At 44.0% G+C, this 22626-nt stretch overlaps 1 protein-coding gene across 1 annotated transcript in view; it reads right to left on the reverse strand.

Moving 5' to 3' along the window:
• DLD (dihydrolipoamide dehydrogenase) overlaps nucleotides 1-22289 on the reverse strand; it is a 208998-nt gene extending 186709 nt beyond the window's left edge. The window contains exon 1 of the mRNA XM_069229823.1: nucleotides 22137-22289. Coding sequence (XP_069085924.1) covers nucleotides 22137-22175 — 39 coding nt within the window. The 5' untranslated portion in view covers nucleotides 22176-22289. The remainder of the gene's footprint in view (nucleotides 1-22136) is intronic.
• Between the last annotated feature and the right edge of the window lie 337 nt (nucleotides 22290-22626).

Consider the following 22626-nt stretch of genomic DNA (forward strand, 5'->3'; position numbering starts at 1 on the left):
AAATCTGCTCTCAGGTGGAATTAATAGTTTGAAAATAAGCTCAATGAGCAGAATATGCTTGTGGAGAAAAGGAGAGCATAAGAAGCTGGACATATGTTACATATATTCTGTGAAAACAGCTATTAACTAAATCATCGACCTGTGTCACCAGATAACCTTTGAGTAGCCTGCCATGTATCTGGAAATGTAGCTAATTTACTCTTTGGGGACAGAGTGGTTATTGGTGCTCCTGGATTCACCAACTGTATTCAATCTACACAGGGCAGTAGCTTGGTCAGTAAGACTTCAGATTTTCTGACAATCAGGCTAGCATATAAATGTTCAAATAGATTTTCACGACATGCAGAGTGCAGAAGAGGGGCCTAAGAGGCAGCAGAGAGAGAGATAAATGCGGATTGGTAGGAGTACTAAGAAAGAAAACACAATATTTTGAAAAATAACCAATTTTTTGAGTATTTTCAAAACAGAGATGGAGAAGGGTGTGTGCAAATTTTTTCTGGGTGTGCCTAGAATGCTCTGGTGACTGGGCATTCGGGGAATGCGACTGATATCTCCCAATATCCAACTGAAAGCACTTGTATCCAACTATTTATCAGAAAATAAATTTCCGGGTGGGATCTTGAGTACTTCACCCCTCAATCTGCAAGACTTCCATAGGAAATGAAAATACAGGGAAGCACATGCCAGATGAATCAAAAGCAGTTCATCATGTAATCACTAAGGGCTATAAGTATTTGGTGATGCTCAGATAAGGGCATTGAGAGGAGGTTCTTCGGCTCAAAAAGAAACTTCGGACGCAGAGCCACTCAACTTCAAGCCCAACTCCATCAGACAGATCAATGTACATAGACACTGCTTAGAATTCGCTAATTTATTGTTATTATCACAAGTAAAATATCTAAAATGCATAAAGACACACATTGTCAAAAAAACAACTATTAGTATTAAAATGGACCATTTTATAGTCTAACATATTAACATCAAATTATATTACAAAAATAATTTAGCAAAATCAGAGATGTTATTAATAATGTCAATTCAAGCTTCAATAATTAATTTTAATTCTGTACACAAAATTAGTCTACAGTCTGTCTGATTATAGTGAACAATGCATCAGACATACAATAAAATGAAACTGGGCCCTGAAATATCAGGCATGACCACCCTTCTAGGAAACACTGATATGCAATGGGCAAGGTGCTAGGTGCCATCTTTCAATGCAGAAAGGCAAGGTCTCTAGCAGTACTGGTTAATCTTTTCTATGGCTCTCTCCTTCCTGTCAAAAACTGCAATTTCCCCTCCCAAAAAATCTAAACACTAAGAAAGAAGCCTAAACAAAAGGCAAACATAACATCAAGTTCACAGACTTACATGCCGAATAGAGCTCCGTCTCTTGACTGCACTATTAGAGGATACGTCAAAAACATATACTGGCTATAGTGGTGATAGTCTGCCACAGTTACTTGGACATGTTGGAGAGCTGGGAAGGACAACCACAACTTTACAAATTATTCTGGACACACTTGATCCCCTTCTTTTATAAGCTTCTTATTTGCTGGCTCCATCGTTGCTCCCCTAATCTTTCACTTAATTTGTAATGACATGCATGCGTCACGCCTTTTCCTCTTTTTACCCCTCTCCTGAGAGCACGGACTAATTACTATCATTCATCCACGCCTCCCCATTTTAGAATAGTGTTTAGGGACTACGTTTTTAGTTTGTTTTTTAGCACTTAACACCAGCACTTGTAATTTGAGCCGCACCACGTGCTGACACACATTTCTGTGTTTGTTTTCACCACTTAACACAAACACTTGTGTTTTCAGCCACGCACTCCAACACACATTTTTAAAAAAACTTTCTTTTCAGCACTTAACACGAGTGCCGCTCTCATTGCAAACGGTATCTGTAGTGCGTTAATTTCTGCAGGTTATGGAACAATTGCTTTACTCAAATGGCTTTTTTTTTTTTTCTTTCTTTTTTTTTTTGTATGAGGGAGACAAAGTGATCCGCCTAGAATACCAGGATGTTGACATGAAGCAGAGACTGGAGTCGGATTTGCCAGCTCCAAAGTGTCAGAAAGTGCCCCTTTTTTACATGGTCACCCTCACTTTTTGCCTGGTATTCGGTGCACGTTTGACTGAAAGTGCACTGGGTTCCTGCGAATCAGGTCCCCAGAGCCATATCTCTTTTCCTAAAAACTGTGCAATTGTTCCTCAATTGGTAATACCTTTGGGCCCCCCTCTAAATCCTTAGTAAATAGTACCTTTGGTACAGGGGTATGGGTACCAAAGAGGGTCCCAAGGACTGCAGCATGTATTATGCCACCCTCAGGGACCCCTCACCTACACATGCAGACTGCCATTGCAGGTTGCATGTCTAAGTGCTGCTGAGAGTAAAAAACACAATATGGCACACAGCCTGTGTGTCATGTCACCCTAACACTGCGTGCAATATATATAAATTACCCCTACAGAAGGCCACACATCCCTAATGCAGAGTGCATTATATTGCATGTGAGGGCACATCTACATGAGCAGATATGGCCCTGCTGTCTCTTTGTCAATTCTTAGACATAATGAGTGAACAAGGAAGCCATTTTAAGTACATCTGCTGGACACTGGTCACTATGAGCTCCCCAACTACATGATTGCTTCACTGAAACTAAGTATCAAACATCTCAGATTATTAAACTCTCACTGATGCCAGAGATTGAATTATTAATACATGCACCCAGAGTGCACCCTAAAAGTGCACCTTAAAGGTGCCCCCTAAAAACCTACCAACTACCCGTGTGGGGACTGACTAGATTTAACCAGCCTGCCACCACCAGACATGAGTCTGACCTCCTAGGGTCAATACCTTTGCTCTCAGGCGTCATCCACAAAGCCTGCTCTGGGAGATGTGTTTATACACCCCCACCCAAAAGGATGACCTGCAAATCTGCATTTGAAGGCAGGGGACTTCAAGGAAGCCCACGCCCCTTGGTCTGCAGATCTGCCTTCATTCAAAGAAGAGATGCTGATCCCACTGCCCCATGGACCTCTTGGCACCGGCACACGTGGCAACTTTAGTATTCAGGGAGGTGTGTCAACCTTTATGGTCAGTCCCATCCTTAAGGTGCACTGCCTGATGAGAACACTACTTTTAGAAATCTGCCAACTTAGTGTTGGCAGATTTAGGAACTTTGGGACAGGGTTATGCCCACTTCTCACAGGAAGTGGCCATACAGGCGGTGTTGTGACCCCAGTGGTAATTAGCTGGTTGGCTACTACCCTACACTCCCTTAAACACCCCTAAATGCAGTATTTGGAGGAGCCCCTGGAGCCAGGAAATCAGATTCCTGCTGAGCGACAAAGAAGGAAACTCAAGAGCCGCAAAAGCAAAGCCAGAGGAAGAAGCACCTGACTAGGCCCCAGCCTGTCTGCCGTTCCTGCCGATTTGCGTCAGTCGACTCGTCCTGCATGCTGCTGTGCCTACAAAAGCCTGGAAGGCCTTCCTGCATTAAACAAAGACCCAGGAACTCCTGTGGAGCAGTGGAGCTGCTTTCTTGCATCTTGCAGGCACCCCAAGACAACTGCGAGGACTCCAGAACACAGAAAACCTGACACCGGAAAACACCACTGCACCTGTGCCACCTACCTAGAGTTGAAGTGGGCCAATGGTGCCAATGTGGTCCTGCAGCCCTCCAGACACAAAGCTCAACTTGGTCTTGCCCACTGTGGACTCTGACTCTACCCGCAGGCCCCCTTAACCTCTAGTGCTCCCGGTGGAGAAAACCTGATGCCTCAGGACACCTCAGCACCTGTTGCCCCTTACCCATGGAGAAGAGGACCGAAGGTGTCCCTCCATCCCCCAGCACCAAGCATCTCAAGACTTGAACCCACCTGTTGGTTCTGCCTGACTGGACTCCCTGTCCTGCCCTGCAGACTCTTTTCAACTGAACCGATCCCCACTGATTAACATTGGGCACCCGACGCCGTACCACACCTATGCACCCAGCCGTCTCAGTATCACCGGTGTGATCGGTTACTGTGGTCCTGACCCCTGCCCAATACTTACCGTAAGTCCAAGAGATTGGTCCCATAAGTCGCTATACTATACCTGAATGCAGTACTTGTTTTTCTCTCCATGGTATAAGATTGCAGCTTTTCAGAAATTGCACTACCGCCTTTTCAAAACTGTAAAGATTTTCCTTGCAAAACATACTTACCTGATCATATTGATTTTGATGACAAAACATAAATAAAGATACTTATTATTTTTGTAAATTGTTGTAGATCTCTTTCTTGAGTCATGTGTCTCATTTACTGGCTTTGTGTTTATTTGCAGATACAGGGCTCGAAAAATCTACTCAACCACTCACTATGGCAAGTCATTTTTTATGAGGTCGAGCTATTTTTAGAAACTACTCGACCCCCCCCACACCCCCTCTGGTGAGTGGACAAAGAACAATTGTTCTGTTTAGACAGAAACTGAATTAGCAAATAAGAGGCCTTTAAACCTTATTCTTGTCACGTTTGCTCTGTGTTCAGAGACAGAGGTCAAAAGTCAGTGTGTCTTCTTGCAACAAATACTTTTCCTTGTGACTGCAGAGTTCCAGGGTTTTGTAAGGTGAACTGTCTGACCTGTGTGAAATGAAAGACTGTGGGTATCAAGTATTTCCTAACACACAACATTTATACAACTAACTCAACTTAACAAACATTTCAAACTATTTCAGTAGCTGTGAAAGACCATTTTTTGTACTTCTTGTAATATTTTAATAGGATGTAAAAAAAAGTCAGAACACTTTACTTGGAGATGTGCAAATGATACATATTTTTTCTAAAACCTAATTTTCACAGATTAATGTTAGGACACTATATAGTTTTATCAGAAAAGCTACAAGTTAGTGGAAAGGTTTTTGGACATTTCGTGAAAATGTACTGTCTGCAAATGACAGTGCGCTATCACATCATGCTTTAGTAATATACTTATTAAAAGTGAGTGTTTAAACTTAAACTGAGAAACACTCATGCCCTGATGGCAAAGCTATTAGTAAACGAAGAGGCAAGTCATGGATGATGTGTACCCTATAGGTGGGCTAGATTTATTATGCATGGAGCAAAGGTTTAGTGTATTTAATCAAACAAAAGAGGTCTTTTTTTACAGCAGAAATGCTGAACTTGTATATTTGAAGGTGCACTCATATGTGAGAATGAAGAAAAAGGTGACTGTAAAATACAATATTTGCCTAGGATCACACAATTTGAGACCCGTTTCTGGGTCAAGTACATTACAGTTAGGTCGAGTAGATTGTTCAAGCTACTCAAGCTGCAGGTCTAGTAACATTTTTTATGATTTTTTGAGGCCCTGTCTAAAACTCCTCTCTGGCAAGCCTAAGGCTGCTCAACCACACTACCCCCTAGGAGAGCACCTTGGGATTTCTAAATAAGCCCCTATTCACTAATAGGGGAGCCCGTGGACACTCTGCGTGATATATCTCATTTTGATATTTCATATAAAGAGACAGTTCCTACAAAAAGTAGGCAGCTCTGGCCGTTATGCCACATCCTCTCCCTAACCCACTGGTGAACACAGTTCACTGTTTTCGTCTAGTCTATTGTGTGATCTGTGGGAGCTGCTGAAATACACAGATGCTATTTAACGATTATTGCCAAATGCCAGTTATGTTGCTGGAACGGTTGTAATATGCTGAGGGATGTCCTAACATACCAATAGACATGCTTCAGCCAATCTCCTTGCGGGATGTGTAACCTGCCTCTTGACCACTGTGGCGCTTTAGTTATTGCTGCATCATGGATCCTGATGAAACTTGCAGAAAATAAGTGATGTGGTCGCTGTAAATACGAACTGGCAAGTAAAGGTGGCAACACATTATATTACATGGTATTTTGCACTAAAGTGACTCTGCTGTCTGTGACATTTCAGTTCTGTCTAGCTTTTTAGTGAACAGTGTCTTCATGCTGATACTTGTGATGTCTTCCTTTCCGTTATATGTATTGACTTTAATGTCCACTATGGAAAAGCAACAAACAATACGCTGCAAAGATGGATCTTCACTGCCCAAACAAAATGACACCAGGTAACTACGACTCAGTAACAGGAAAACCTGATCGATACAAAGCAGCCAGGTTCTGGAATTGCTGCAATGCCATCCAAATGGCACAAGCGCTCTATACAAGCGTTTATTTGTTAACGTAACAAAAGAGTGACGCTTTGAAAAGTCAGGTCTGGCTGAAGGTACCAGACATGGTATGTATCAGGGAACAGCATCATCAGTTTTGTGTAAAAAAATGTTAAAGATGACCATTGCTGTCCAAGTGAATTACAGAGACGTTTATACACCCGTCTGCTGTTGTATATACTAATCCCGAATAACTACAACAGCACAACAATGTAAACAGCAAAATAACCCTTATCCTGCGTAAAATCATGACATCCTAGTCTAGGGTCCCCCCGCCCTTAGAGTTTTAAGTCAGTTGAGAATATGGGAAAGTTGACATTGCCAGTAAGATCTACGAAGTGTGTCCCTTGTGAAAATGACTTGCTGCTATGCACACTGCACTTTATAATGTCTCACATGGGCAGAACGTAGTGTATGATGCTAGTCAACCCGTTATTCTTTTTCTTTTTAATGCTTTTAGTATATGTGGGCCTTTGGGTTGTAGACTTCCTATTGAGACTTAAAGTGGTGACATTTTGAACGTTTATATTGTTAAGTGAAGTTATGTGTGGTTGAATTGTTTTAAATGTATACTGCGCACTGCTGATTTTATATTTGTATCGTCTATATTACTGAACTGGACTGTGCAATATTTCTGTAAGAATTCATTTCTTGGAAATAAACGATTCGGTCTGTCTATTATCTGTTGTTTTAATAACGGAACTCGATACATAATGCGGAGCATTGGCACAATTTCCAACTGTCTCCCATGAATGCTTCCACCCTCCTCGCTCTCTGTCTCTCTCTCGACTGTATGGTTCACGACCCCTGCTCCTTCTTCCTTGCCTGGTTGCTTCTCTGTGCCTTGATGTTGCTTCAACTCTTCCCCCACTCGCACTTACACAAAATGGAAAGATTCCTGTTTCACAAACTTTTTTTTTCTCATTCATACAAATTATTCTTTAATCAGGTCTCTTAAAGATTTGTTAAAAAGCAAATACGTTGCTGGATCTTTTGCAGAAAATTTTCAACTCTGTCTTGCGTAACTCCGTGGAAGGTTCCCCCAATACAGACACAACATTGAGAGTTTTGTTTACAGAGATGTGTCTTAGTCAACAGCCTGGCCAGTCTGTTTGACAATGTAATAACTTAATTGCAGTATTTAAAACATGGTCGATGGCAGCCAAGGAACTACATGCGAATGGCCAACTGTTAATAACTCACTGGTTGAGAAAGTCGGTATGGGAGCACAATTTTAATTTGCAAAACCAAGCTCCCCCAGTGGTGATATATCGGCCAACACCAGCAATGGGACCATTCTTCTGCCGCAAAACCCACGTCAATAAAACCACACCCAGTGCCATACACAAATGAATTAACATTGCCAACTCCTATAGCTCTTGGATTGCCGAGACCTATTGACTTTGCCAATGCTTGTTAAAGTACTGGTGTCCAGTGAGGTTAAGATGGTGCGGCCTCTTTTCACGTTACCCTTGGCATTATAGCGCTTGTTGTTACCAAATTTTGCATTTATTAATTTTCATCACTGCAATGGCTGACATGTTTGGCGTTCTTTATGATCACAAGAATACAGTAGCTGAAGTTGTTGACTTAGGACTGACTAACTTCACACAAACATAATACAAAAGGCTAGATATTAAACATATTATGCAGCAACTTGAAATCTAGCAACATCCCTGAGGCACATGGCAAAATATGCATTATTTTCTCCTGCCTTTAGAACCAGACATGAAGTGGAAAGAAGTGTGTCCTTTAAGAGCAGCACTGTAGGGTATAGCTGTTAGGGGTAATATATGGATGTTGAATGATCACTGTGGGCCACACATATCTGGGGGATTAACAGCATGTACAGTATATGTGGCTGTGTATCAGCAGGAACTGTATACCTCCGAGTGTTCTAACAAGTTTTGGCTACTTAGGGCTATACAGGGAGTGCAGAATTATTAGGCAAGTTGTATTTTTGAGGATTAATTTTATTATTGAACAACAACCATGTTCTCAATGCACCCAAAAAACTCATTAATATCAAAGCTGAATATTTTTGGAAGTAGTTTTTAGTTTGTTTTTAGTTTTAGCTATGTTAGGGGGATATCTGTGTGTGCAGGTGACTATTACTGTGCATAATTATTAGGCAACTTAACAAAAAACAAATATATACCCATTTCAATTATTTATTATTACCAGTGAAACCAATATAACATCTCAACATTCACAAATATACATTTCTGACATTCAAAAACAAAACAAAAACAAATCAGTGACCAATATAGCCACCTTTCTTTGGAAGGACACTCAAAAGCCTGCCATCCATGGATTCTGTCAGTGTTTTGATCTGTTCACCATCAACATTGCGTGCAGCAGCAACCACAGCCTCCCAGACACTGTTCAGAGAGGTGTACTGTTTTCCCTCCTTGTAAATCTCACATTTGATGATGGACCACAGGTTCTCAATGGGGTTCAGATCAGGTGAACAAGGAGGCCATGTCATTAGATTTCCTTCTTTTATACCCTTTCTTGCCAGCCACGCTGTGGAGTACTTGGACGCGTGTGATGGAGCATTGTCCTGCATGAAAATCATGTTTTTCTTGAAGGATGCAGACTTCTTCCTGTACCACTGCTTGAAGAAGGTGTCTTCCAGGAACTGGCAGTAGGACTGGAAGTTGAGCTTGACTCCATCCTCAACCCGAAAAGGCCCCACAAGCTCATCTTTGATGATACCAGCCCAAACCAGTACTCCACCTCCACCTTGCTGGCGTCTGAGTCGGACTGGAGCTCTCTGCTCTTTACCAATCCAGCCACGGGCCCATCCATCTGGCCCATCAAGACTCACTCTCATTTCATCAGTCCATATTACCTTAGAAAAATCAGTCTTGAGATATTTCTTGGCCCAGCGTTGACGTTTCAGCTTGTGTGTCTTGTTCAGTGGTGGTCGTCTTTCAGCCTTTCTTACCTTGGCCATGTCTCTGAGTATTGCACACCTTGTGCTTTTGGGCACTCCAGTGATGTTGCAGCTCTGAAATATGGCCAAACTGGTGGCAAGTGGCATCGTGGCAGCTGCACGCTTGACTTTTCTCAGTTCATGGGCATTTATTTTGCGCCTTGGTTTTTCCACACGCTTCTTGCGACCCGGTTGACTATTTTGAATGAAACGCTTGATTGTTCGATGATCACGCTTCAGAAGCTTTGCAATTTTAAGAGTGCTGCATCCCTCTGCAAGATATCTCACTATTTTTGACTTTTCTGAGCCTGTCAAGTCCTTCTTTTGACCCATTTTGCCAAAGGAAAGGAAGTTGCCTAATAATTATGCACACCTGATATAGGGTGTTGATGTCATTAGACCACACCCCTTCTCATTACAGAGATGCACATCACCTAATATGCTTAATTGGTAGTAGGCTTTCGAGCCTATACAGCTTGGAGTAAGACAACATGCATAAAGAGGATGATGTGGTCAAAATACTCATTTGCCTAATAATTCTGCACTCCCTGTACATTAAAGCTTCTTCTGCTGATTAAATTACTCTTTTGGCTCAAATCACTATTAGTTCACATCTTTGTATTGTAAACTAAATCAATCCAGACCTGACGTTATGATGATCTCTGCATCAGTAACACTCCTGCCCACTCCTGTTTAGACTCCTGTACATCCTTGTGCAATCCAGACATCGCATAATGAAAGAACCTGTTATGCTTCAAGCCTGGACAAGAAACCTAATCCACAAGCACACACAAATAACCGTGCTAGAAATGAAATCACGGAGCCTCTTAAGGATATAAAACCCAATATCCAAGAATCTGAATTCAGACCTGTGGTAATGGCCTTAGTCCTTTCTAAACTAGGCTACTTTAGTTCACTATTGACACAAGCTTCCTAAAGTACAACTAGCTCTTTAAGGGTCACCCTAAACAGCAGCTGAAACACTGTTTAGCAGGAAACAGGCAGTAAAGTTTTGCCAATCAGTATTATCCCCCTTACTTTCCGATGGGTTCTAACTGAATTGAGAACAATTAACATAATGGCCTGTTTTGAATTGAAAGTGTGCTGAGGCCTGCTAACCAGGCCCCAGCACCGGTGTTCTTTCCCTAACCTGTACTTTTGTTCACACAATTGGCACACCCTGGCATCCAGGTAAGTCCCTTGTAACTGGTACCCCTGGTACCAAGGGCCCTGATGCCAGGGAAGGTCTCTAAGGGCTGCAGCATATCTTATGCCACCCTGGAGACCCCTCACTCAGCACAGACACACTGCTTACCAGCTTGTGTGTGCTGGTGAGGACAAAACGAGTAAAGTAGACATGGCACTCCCCTCAGGGTGCCATGCCAACCTCACACTGCCTATGCAGTATAGATAATTCACCCCTCTAGCAGGCCTTACAGCCCTAAGGCAGGGTGCACTATACCATAGGTGAGGGCACCAGTGCATGAGCACTGTGCCCCTACAGTGTCTAAGCCAAACCTTAGACATTGTAAGTGCAGGGTAGCCATAAGAGTATATGGTCTGGGAGTCTGTCAAACACGAACTCCACAGCACCATAATGGCTGCACTGAAAACTGGGAAGTTTGGTATCAAACTTCTCAGCACAATAAATGCACACTGATGCCAGTGTACATTTTATTGTGAAATACACCCCAGAGGGCACCTTAGAGGTGCCCCCTGAAACCTTAACCAACTACCTGTGTAGGCTGACTGGTTTTAACAGCCTGCCCCATTCGAGACATGTTGCTGGCCACATGGGGAGAGTGCCTTTGTCACTCTGTGGCTAGTAACAAAGCCTGCACTGGGTGGGGATGCTATCACCTCCCCCAGGCAGGAGCTGTAACACCTGGCGGTGAGCCTCGAAGGCTCACCCCCTTTGTTCCACCACCACAGGGCATTCCAGCTAGTGGAGTTGCCCGCCCCCTCCGGCCACGGCCCCATTGTTTGCGGCAAGGCCGGAGGAGATCATGAGAAAAACAAGGAGGAGTCACTGGCCAGTCAGGACAGCCCCTAAGGCAACCTGAGCTGAAGTGACTGACTTTTAGGAATCCTCCATCTTGCAGATGGAGGATCCCCCCAATAGGGATAGGAATGTGACCCCCTCCCCTTGGGAGGAGGCACAAAGAGGGTGTAGCCACCCTCAGGGCTAGTAGCCATTGGCTACTGCCCACCCTGACCTAAACACACCCCTAAATCCTGTATTTAGGGGCTCCCCTGAACCTAGGAAATCAGATTCCTGCAACTTAAGAAGAAGAGGACTGCTGAGCTGAAAAACCCTGCAGAGAAGACGGAGACACCAACTGCTTTGGCCCCAGCCCTACTAGCCTGTCTCCCCCCTTCGGAAGAAAACTGCTCCAGCGACGCTTTCCCCAGGACCAGCGACCTCTGAATCCTCAGAGGACTGACCTGCTCTAAAAAGACCAAGAAACTCCCGAGAACAGCGGCCCTGTTCAACAAAGACTGCAACTTTGTTTCCAGAGGAGCAGCTTTAAAGACCCCTGCAATCCCCGCCAGAAGCGTGAGACTTGCAACACTGCACCCGGCGACCCCGACTCGACTGGTGAAGAAACAACGCTACAGGGAGGACCCCCAGGCGACTCCAAGACTGTGAGTAACCCAAGTTGTCCCCCCTGAGCTCCCACAGCGACGCCTGCAGAGGGAATCCCGAGGCTCCCCCTGACCGCGACTGTCTGAATCCAAAATCCCGACGCCTGGAAAAGACCCTGCACCCGCAGCCCCCAGGACCTGAAGGATCGGAACTCCAGTGCAGGAGTGACCCCCAAGAGGCCCTCTCCCTTGCCCAGGTGGTGGCTACCCCGAGGAGCCCCCCCCTTGCCTGCATCGCTGAAGAGACCCCTTGGTCTCTCATTGAAACCTATTGAAAACCCGACGCGTGTTTGCACACTGCACCCGGCCGCCCCCGTGCTGCTGAGGGTGTACTTTCTGTGCTGGCTTGTGTCCCCCCCGGTGCCCTACAAAACCCCCCTGGTCTGCCCTCTGAAGACGCGGGTACTTACCTGCTGGCAGACTGGAACCGGGGCACCCCCTTCTCCATTGAAGCCTATGTGTTTTGGGCAACACTTTGAACTCTGCACCTGACCGGCCCTGAGCTGCTGGTGTGGTAACTTTGGGGTTGCTCTGAACCCCCAACGGTGGGCTACTTTGGACCCCAATTTGAACCCTGTAGGTGGTTTACTTACCTGCAAGAACTAACAATAACTTACCTCCCCCAGGAACTGTTGAAAATTGCACTGTGTCCGCTTTTGAAATAGCTATATGTGTTTTATGTAAAAAGTATATATGCTATTGTGATTATTCAAAGCTCCTAAAGTACTTACTTGCAATACCTTTCAAATGAGATATTACATGTAGAATTTGAACCTGTGGTTCTTAAAATAAACTAAGAAAATATATTTTTCTATACAAAAACCTATTGGCCAGGAATTGTCTCTGAGTGTGTGTTCCTCATTTATTGCCTGTGTGTATGTACAACAAATGCTTAACACTACTCCTTTGATAAGCCTACTGCTCGACCACACTACCACAAAATTGAGCATTAGTATTATCTCTTTTTGCCACTATCTTACCTCTAAGGGGAACCCTTGGACTCTGTGCATACTATTCCTTACTTTGAAATAGTGTATACAGAGCCAACTTCCTACAGCCTGCGAATCTCTTCATTTAGGGTACACAACAATTTGGCACAGAAATTCATGGAATGCAGAGGAATTTGTTCCAGATGGAAGACGGAGTGTCTTCTCTTAGCACCAACCGCCCAAAAGAAACAATGCATTTTGACTAGTCCTTCTTCAGTAGTCTGCCAAATATATGTAATTCCCTCTAACTTAATCTCTCCCTAATATAAAAAAAAAGGAACTGAGAAGTCTATTTACTGCACTGGCAGAACTATTCTAATAATGCTATGTGCAGCTCACCGATGCCTGATGTGCCTGGGTTGCTCTGGAAGAAAACTACAAAAATAAATTAATAACTTTTTCAGCAATGGATGGGAATGCTGTTGGAACTCACTATGGGCGGTTGAACAGGTAAGCCACAGAGCAGACAGCAGCTACTGGACCCCAACAATGGTGGATACAGTAGATTAACAGTGTTGTCCTGGGGTCCTACTAAAGCTCTACAAACTGGGTCAAGTATATCCTTTCCACTCTGTACTCTCAGGGCATCAAGGGTGAGCATACAAAGGCTTCTCAAGGAGAAAGCTTGGAGGGCAAGAGCTCAGAACTCAAAAGTTAACCAATAGAGACAATAATGTATTGTCTAGCTCAGTACTTACCCTTTGAATTAAAATAAAGTACTTTTATCACATAGCATAAGTTAATATCACACCCTTCAGTACCCTACCCTCAGTAATTGGGGTTTCCCAGCTTCTATAATTGCTGACTTATAACTCGAGACCAGGCACTCCTCGGGCGCAAGTTTAATTCGCTCAAATCACTCTGAAAGTGTGAATGTGCCGAAGAGTTCAGTTTGGTCTCACCTCTACGTGATTAATCGTAAAAAGTCTTAAGTTAATTCTCTAGCTATTACACGGCTACTCAGGCTCTTTTTCTTTCACAGACCTCAAGTCCTGCTGTTTACCTGTGTTTGGTTGGTGAGGTTTGGGGTTGCGGAGGATGGAGGCAAGCAGTGCTCCTGTGGCAGCCTATGTTAAGCTGTCACGGCTGTGGTCTTGCTCGGAACTTGATGACTTTAAAGATTTTAGCATGGTGGCTCCTATGGTAGCTTGTCTTTTGTAGACCTCCTGTGCTAGATGCACACAAGCTGCTGGTGCAGCCTCTGGGTCTACCTCGACCTTGTGGTTGTCGTTGGCAGTTGCAGCCTTCATAGGCTTTGGGCACATGATACACTAGTATAGGAGGTGCAGCCTTAGGGCCTATCAGAATTCTACCTCAGTGTTGATGAAGTGTTTCAACTTCGATTTTGACAGTGGTCATTCAGTCATGGAGAACTACAGATCACACAATATGCTTGTTTTTTGCAGTAGTCTATATGCAGTTCACAACAAGATCCACTTGGGGAGAACAGAGGAACATGTACACGTATGGGATATTTGTGGCTTCACTCACTTGCAGTCAATCTCTCTGGCTGTTCCTCATGCCAGGAACACACAGTGCTTCTACCCATGAACAGTCTCTTCTCCTGAAGGGCCAGGGACATTCCTTCCCTTACTCAAAAGGAAGCTAGGCTTCTAGGCAGATCCTCAGCTCCTACAGCAGAAAGTGCAAACTTCATGTGACATCCCTTCATCAATGAGAGGCTGAATATCATACAGACACCAGCCCTGGTCACACAACAGTCCTTCGAGAAGCACTCCCATTCTTCAGTCATGAAGAACTTGGACCAAAGTTGTGTGGTTTAGATCCCATTATCATACACGTTTTCAAGGCTGAGGGTCCACTGTCCACGGTTTTAAAAATTGTTTAGGGTGGTTCTCTTTCAAATGTCTTTTTTGGCTGTTCCTCAAAAAGCCCTTTGTGCTAGGTTGATGACTCTCACTGCACTGGCTAGGTAATGGTTTAGATCTCCTAAACCAGAGTAAAGCCTGTTTAAGACACAGTCATTATGCAATGAAGAACTACTTGTGCCTGAACCAAGGTAAGACTGAAATAATTGTGTATCAATGCCTCAGTCCCGTACTTAGGATTACATTAATAGGGCCTAAACTACCTCCCTCTCTTGCATGCCCTCAAACAGGAGAGCACTAAGATTTATGATTTGAACTGGGTTTTAAAACTGGTTTAGGGTGGTTCTCTTTCAATTGTCTTTTCTGGCCGTTCCTCAAACGCAGCCTTTGGTGCTGAGGTGGTGGCTCTCACAGCAAGCAACACTGATGTTGGATCAATGAATGAAAAGCCAAAATAAGTGCACAATGAAGTTTGAGATCTCTGCACCTACTTGTCATCAGCCTTCCTGAAGTAGTATTCAGGGACAGACAAACAGACAGGACCTGCCTAGAATATTCCTTGCCTTAAAAAACAGAAACTGCAGCCTCACCCATCACCCTTACCATCTACCAAATGGAAAGTGTTCAGAATAAAAAAAATAAAAATAATAATAATAATAATAATAATAATTTTTAAAAAAAAAATTTAAAAAATCAGCAGATCAGAAGCTCTTTGCTACCAAGACCATCATTATATTTCAAAGGGGATCCTTTCCTCTATCCTCCTTCGCTTCAGTAGCTAGACCTCCACCCTCCAGCTACTGGAATTCAGTCAATACACTTCCATTGTCTGGTGAAACTTTGTTCACCCTCCATCTTGTTCCATTGTAAGCAAGGGACCATCCAAAACAGATCCCACTGGTCACAGCACTCAAATTCCCACCTACGGATAATCTTCAAGGGTCAGGTTAGGAAGCTGCCTGAACAGAGAGCTACCTTACTCCTGTACACTCTCCTCCAACTTGAGGCTGCACTTAGGAGCACAGCACAGAGATCAGTGATGAAGGAGACAGAAAATACCCTAGCCGAGAGACAACCAGTCCTAACAAAATGCCTGAAGAGAAACCTCAGGTTTACTTGGCAACAGTGCTGGGATGAGCTCAGAAGAATTAACTTCAAGTATTTGTGTAGTTACGGAACTAGAGAGGTTCATTACAAAGAGCACTTACTAGGCCCACACCACCCTCACTGAGACTGGACCACAGGACAGAAACCTCTATTTCAGCGGTATTCAAATGGTGTGGCACACACCCCATTCCAGGGGGCTCACAGATATGACAACAGAATTTAAAACTATCTAGGTGCATACTGTAAACTGCTTCTTATTACGTTTTAGATACACATAACCAATTTTGGCTGTTTTCCTTTTCAGGGGCCTCGCCTGAATGTCTTGCAGACACATTCTTTGTTCGGAGGGAGGCTCCTCACAGTCCCTAGCCTGGAGTACCCACAACAGAGGTACAAAGAAGTGTTAACTTTCTGCATCTGGATATGAACACCCACCCACACAGTGATCAGGAAGAGAGACAAAAGGATAATTTTACCTTTAACAAGAGAAACTGCAGTTCCACCCTTCAGTCCCACCATCTACCAACTAGCATTGCTACAGGAAGACTTATCAGCAGCTCCTCTCAGCAAAACAAATAAATCAAATTTCTACAGGAGACCTGTTTTCACTTCGGTCTCCAGATATCCTCCCGCTTCAGGAGTGTCGGCAATACACTTCAACAGTGTTGGAAATGGGGTCTCTAGTTGGCAGTGGTGTGCATCCTGTCCAAGAAGGGACCCTCACTCTAGTCAGGGAGTCACACAGCTAAGATAAGCCCTGCTCACTTCTTGGCAGCTTAGCACAAGCAGTCAGGCTTATTTCAGGGGCAATGTGTAAAGTATGTATACCCACACACAGGAACACACTGAAAAACACCACAACAGTACTCCACACCAGTTTAGAAAAATAGTCAAAATTCATCAGAGTAAAAAGACCAAAACGACAAAAATCCACCATACACAAGTAAAGATACAAATGTTCAAAATATTAAATTTTAGTATAGCGCTTAGAAACACAACAGCTCCAACTTGGGCCATCACGGTGTCTTGCCGGAGATGTTCCCAACAGCCAGACACCACTTGGAAGGGAGTGTGCAGGCCGATCTCAGAGTCGCCCAGACCCCAGGTACAGTACCTTGCAAAACAATGAGGAAACAGACGTTGCACAGAGTCAGGGAGATGAGGCATTGCTGCAGCGGATGTGGGGTTGGTTCAGCAGATCAAGATGCGAGGCATCGACTTTGCAGTGTTGCGATCACACTGCGGGCCACAGTTGCTGCAGCGGAGTCTGGTGTCTCGGACATCAGGGACACGCCACTTGAGACTCACGCTGTGGCAGGACTTTCGGAGGTGCTGCAGCGGAGTTGGGGCCTGTGTTTCAGGTCATGACCGTTGCACTCAGCGAGGACCAAGGCTCCAGTGGAGTTGGAGGGCAGCGCCGGTTCCAAAGTCGCTCTGGAGTCGATGTGCCTTGTTTCTTCTTGGTTGCACAAGGGCTCACTTCCAAGGGCCCAGGAACGGGATTTGGCGCCATTTGGTAAGTCAGGACTTTTAGCAGGAGAGCTCAGGTGCTGGCAGCTGAAGTCGCTGATGGCCTTGAGACTTCTTGACAGGAGGCAAGCTCAGTTTAAGTCCTTGCAGAACCTTGGAAAGCAGGATGTAGAAAGCAAAGTCCAGTCCTTTCACTCCCAGGACAGAAGCAGCAGGCCAGCACAACAAAGCAATAGGCAGAGTGGCAGCTTCTCCTACAGCATCTAGCTCTTCTTCCTGGCAGACTGTCATCCATCCAGAAGTGTTATAACTATATGGTGTCAGAGGTCCAGTAATTATACCCATTTCTGTCTTTGAAGTAGGCAAACTTCAAAGAGAGGTACTTGTAGTGCATGAGACCCTGCCTTTCCCTGCCATGGCCCCAGGCATACTCCAGGGGGTTGGAGACTGATTTGTGTGAGGATAGGACCAGCCCTATTCAGGTACAAGTGTTAGCTCCTCCCACCCCTCTAGCTCAGGAATACCCATCAGAAAATGCAGGGCACACCTTAGCTCCCTTTGTGTGACTATAAAGAGTGAATTCACGAATGGCCCACCTGTCATCCTGACCCAGATGTGTATTTCACAGACAGGCAGAGGCTCAGAATGGTTAAGCAACAAAATGCCCACGTTCTAAAAATAGCATTCAAACCTATAATTCAAAAAACAACTTCACCAAAAGATGTATTTTTAAATTGTGAGTTCAGAGATCCCCCAAACTCCATACCTCTATCTGCTCCCAGTGGGAAATTAAACTTAAAAGGTGCTTCAAGGCAATCTCCACAGTACCCTACGGGAGAGACAGGTTAGCAGTATTTCACTATCAGGACATGTAAAACACACCAGCACATGATCTACCTCTTAAATACACTGCCGTCTGCCCATGGGACTGTCTTGGGCCTACCTTAGGAGTGACTTACATGTAGTAAAAGGGGAAGGTTTGGGCCTGACAAGCAGGTGCACTTGCCAGATCGAAATGGCAGTTTAAAACTGCCCACACAGACACTGCAGTGGAAGATCTGAGATATGTTAACAGGGCTACTCGTGTAGGTGGCACAATCAGTGCTGCAGGCCCACAGGTAGCGTTTCAATTACAGGCCCTGGGAACACAAAAAGCACTTTACTGGGGACTTACTAATGAATCAAATAAGCCAATCATGGATAAACCAATCACCTATACAATTTAAACAGAGAGCACTTGCACTTTGGCACTGGTCATCAGTGGTAAAGTGCCCAGAATCCTAAAGCCAACAAAAACAGGTCAGAAAAAATAGGAGGAGGACTAAAAGTTTGGGAATATTTCTGTAAAAAGGGCCAGGCCCAGCTCACTGTTTGAGAAAACAACCATCTTGTGCACAGAACAGGTCAGAGGCTTCTGAAAATGAACTTACAGCTTCCATTACTCTGCTCCACTTATAAATACAATGCAAGTAACGCACGGGGTCATCTATCTCACCAAGCATTTTCCTGAAACCACACTGCCTCCACTATTAATCACATCTAACTGCAATTTTTTTTGGAGAGCACATGACTAATCCCAACAATACCACTGGATTAACAGAACTTGGCACACTGCCACTACTACTTCATAGGACTTATCCATGGAATGGACATCAGTCTTATGCCTGCTAGGAGGGCATACTTTGTGCACTCTTTCACGTCACAGAACAGGTTGTAGACTTCGCACTGCAGGACCTCTACACATTCACCAGATTAGCGTGATGTCAGGGTCAAATAAAAAGTCAGGATGCCAGTTTCACAAGCAGTCAGGCACTCTCTGCAGCGGTACATACCTGTTTACCTTGCATAAGGCAGCCTTGCCAAAACTAATGCATTTTTAAGTTTGTAAATGCTACCTTTGCGGAATACAACACACTAAAGTTGAAGGAGGGGCATGTATTTATGTTCCTCTCTGTAGACTGATGCCTGGCTACAGGTCTGTAATATTCAAGGATTTAGTACTATATAGTGTTAGCAATGTGCTCACACTCTCACATATGAGTGCACCTTCAAATATACGAGTTGAGCACTTGCTGTAAAAAGAATCTGCTTTTGTTTGATTAAATACACTAAACGTTTGATCCATGTACAATAAATCTAGCCCACACATAGGGTACACGAGATCTATGCACGACTTGCCTCTTAGTTTACTAATAGCTTTGCCATCAGAGCAGGAGGGTTACGCAGTTTATGTTTGAACACTCACTTTAATAAATATGTTACTAAAGCATGATGTGGTACCGCACTGTCAATTACAGACAGTAAATTTCCAAGAAATGTCCCAAAACCTTCCAGCCATCTTGCTGCTTTTCTGATAAAACTATATAGTGTATTAACAATAATCTGTGAAAATTGGGTTTCAGAAAACATTTATCATTTGCACATCACCACCTAAAGTGTTCTGACTTTTTTTTCCACCCTATTTAAATATTTTTTTCATCACACAGAAGTACAAAAAAAATGGTCTTTCACAGCTACTGAAATATATTTTCAAATGTTTATAAAGTTGAGTTAGTTATATAAATGTTGTGTGTCAGAAAAAAACCTGATACCTAAAGCCTTTCACTTCACATAGGTCAGACAGTCCACCTTGCAAAGTCCTGAAACTCTGCTGTAACAAGAAAAAGTATTTGCATTGCAAGAAGACAAACTGACTTTCGACCTATGTCTCTGAACACAGAGCAAATGTGAAAAGAATAAGATTTAAAGGCATCTTAATTGCTAATTTAGTTTCTGATTAAACAGAACGCCTGTTCTTGGTCCACTCGCCACAACGGTTGAGTGGAATCTAAAAATAGCTCGACCTCGTAAAATAAAACTCGCCATAGCAAGTGGTTGAGTAGATTTTTTGAGCCTTGCATGAGAATAACAAACAGGCTTTTGGTTTAACCTAGGCATAACCTTCACACAGCAGACCAAAGTTCTTACCAAATGCATAAACCTAAAGGTCATGATGCCAAGAACCCTCCTACTCGTTCAGATGAAATATTGGATCCAAATGACTGAAGCCCTGGTACAGTATTACAGCCCTACTATTAAGGTCAATGCTTCATAGCAGTGTCACGGTTTGTTTCTAGTCTTGCAGATGATCAGTAAGGGTTATTCAGTAGTCAGGTTTCCCAGTCTAGGAGAACAGTGCACTTCAATTATTTTACTCCCAGACGACCGGACCTGCGGAAGGACAATCATGCCTCTCGCCGAATAAGTTCTGGCTTCAAGACTGGTCTGGTCAAAAAGGGACCTATCCGTTCTTTGGCTTGCTAATGGGCTAAAGAACAGATTTATTTCCCATCCCCCTCACCAAACCTAGGATTACCTGCACAGTTAGTCCACTCAGCGTGAGGTAGGTTTTCCTAGTTTGCAGTTCAGGGTGCATTCATTGCCAATTGTGGATAATTCATATTTCCTTGTATGTCATGTTACTATTGCAACAAAACACCTACATTAAGGTAGGGACCCTTGCAAGGTGCTTTACTCTCGTAGGGTAACTCCAAATTCAAAACTTCGAGAACCACTGGTTTAGAACAATACTACGGCAAAGAGAGAAGCTTGCTAAAAAGCCCGAAATTGTCAACTGAGAATACATAGTGGGTGCTTAATAGGATACTAAACACATTCATTTAGTGCAAAAACCATCAGTATGTCTGCTCCCATTAAATACACAATTAGCCCTATATACTTTAATGGAAAGTTAAACGTAGAAAATAATCTGAATACCAAGCAGACCTCTGTACAATACTAAGGTCCAGATGTAGCAATGTCCGATTTTGCGAATCGGAAATTGCGAGTCGGTGCGACTCGCAATTTCCGAGTCGCAAAATCGGATGCAGAACGGTGTCTCAGACACAGTCTGCGAATCGCTACGGGGTCGCAAATACCCACCTCATTAATATTAATGAGGTAGGTCACATTTTGCGACCCCATAGCGATTCCCTGCACTCACAGGGATGGTGGCCTGCTGGAGACAGCAGACCTCCATGTCTGTGACTGCTTTTTAAATAAAGCAGTTTTTTTTTTTGTAATGCAGCCCGTTTTCCTTAAAGGAAAACGAGTTGCAATACAAAAAAAATAACAAAACCATTTGGTTTCGTTTTTTCAGAGTAGGCAGTGGTCCATTGGACCACTGCCTGCTCTGAAAAAACATTTCTGGCAACATTCACAAAGGGGAAGGGGTCCCATGGGGACCCCTTCCCTTTTGCGAATGGGTTACCACCAGTGTGACACTGGTGGTAACTGTGAATTGCTTTGCGACCACGGTCACAAAGCAATTTAGCATCGCAGTGCGAGCCGCAATTAGGAAGGGGACACCCCTTCCTATTTGCGAGTCGCATTCCCATTTTGCGAGTCGGTACCGACTCGCAAAATGGGAATGAGCATCGCGATGCGCAGTTTGCGCCATGCAAAATGCTACCTACATCTGGCCCTAAGTTATGAGGTAAGGAGAGCCCGAAGTGACTTTAGAGCTGGAAAAATTATCTGACCACTCACTCAATCACCGCTGTATCAGCGTGGGTCCCTTGACCTTAAACATACTTTTCTAGAGCCCGGGTGCCTTTTGTGACATTTTAAGCCTTTTTGTCCAAAAACACTATGCATTGAGAAGTAGACAAACCGGTGTTTACAGGTGGAAAAAGAAAAACTACAAATCCCATAAGAAAAAGCGATGTCTAAAATGTCAGGCAATTTTACTTGGGATCACTTTATCAGCTGCGTGTCCAGCGCCCACAATCCCGAAGGAGGATTGCTTCGCAGTGTGATATGTGGGTGCACATGGGTGGTATCTAAACATTACCCCCACCCCCTTTAACACCCTCCCAATATCAGCTTTAAGGGCCCACGGGAAGTTTGCGGGCAATGAGGGTCACAAAAACTGTCATGTGCCTGTGTTCCATCCCTGTCACATTCAAGGACTCTAGCTCTCTGCTCACCGAACTCAGTACACCGTACACGCGGTTCCAGCACTGCATCTTCACTACGGAGACAGTCACCTCCTGCCCGATCACAGCCACCAGCAGCGCCTCCAAGGACTACCAACTTTACGCATGCGCGCCTTGGGCTGATAGGAAGTGTAGTCTCCACCTAACCTTTCCAGGCACCGAGAGCTATTGCCTAAAGTCACGTCAGTTGATGGTTGAGACTTGAGATTAATTTAGCAGGCGAACGTGGCGGCCATCTTGTAAATGGTAAAGTTCTCACTTTAAAAAAAAATATGCATATATTATTACAATAAAAATATGGTTCAATATATTTTAGTTATTTACTCTTGAAATTAGATATACCAGAAAGATTGTCTAGGCAATCAATGAAGAATTTTGCGTCAATCTTATAAGCCTTTGCAGGCCCTCCTTCGACCTTCCAGGAGCGTTTAGTCCTGTACTAAAAATATTTGACGCACCTTCTGTTTATATACTTATTTCA

This window comes from Pleurodeles waltl, chromosome 4_1 (assembly GCF_031143425.1).
Source record: "Pleurodeles waltl isolate 20211129_DDA chromosome 4_1, aPleWal1.hap1.20221129, whole genome shotgun sequence".
NCBI classification, from domain to species: Eukaryota; Metazoa; Chordata; class Amphibia; order Caudata; family Salamandridae; genus Pleurodeles; species Pleurodeles waltl.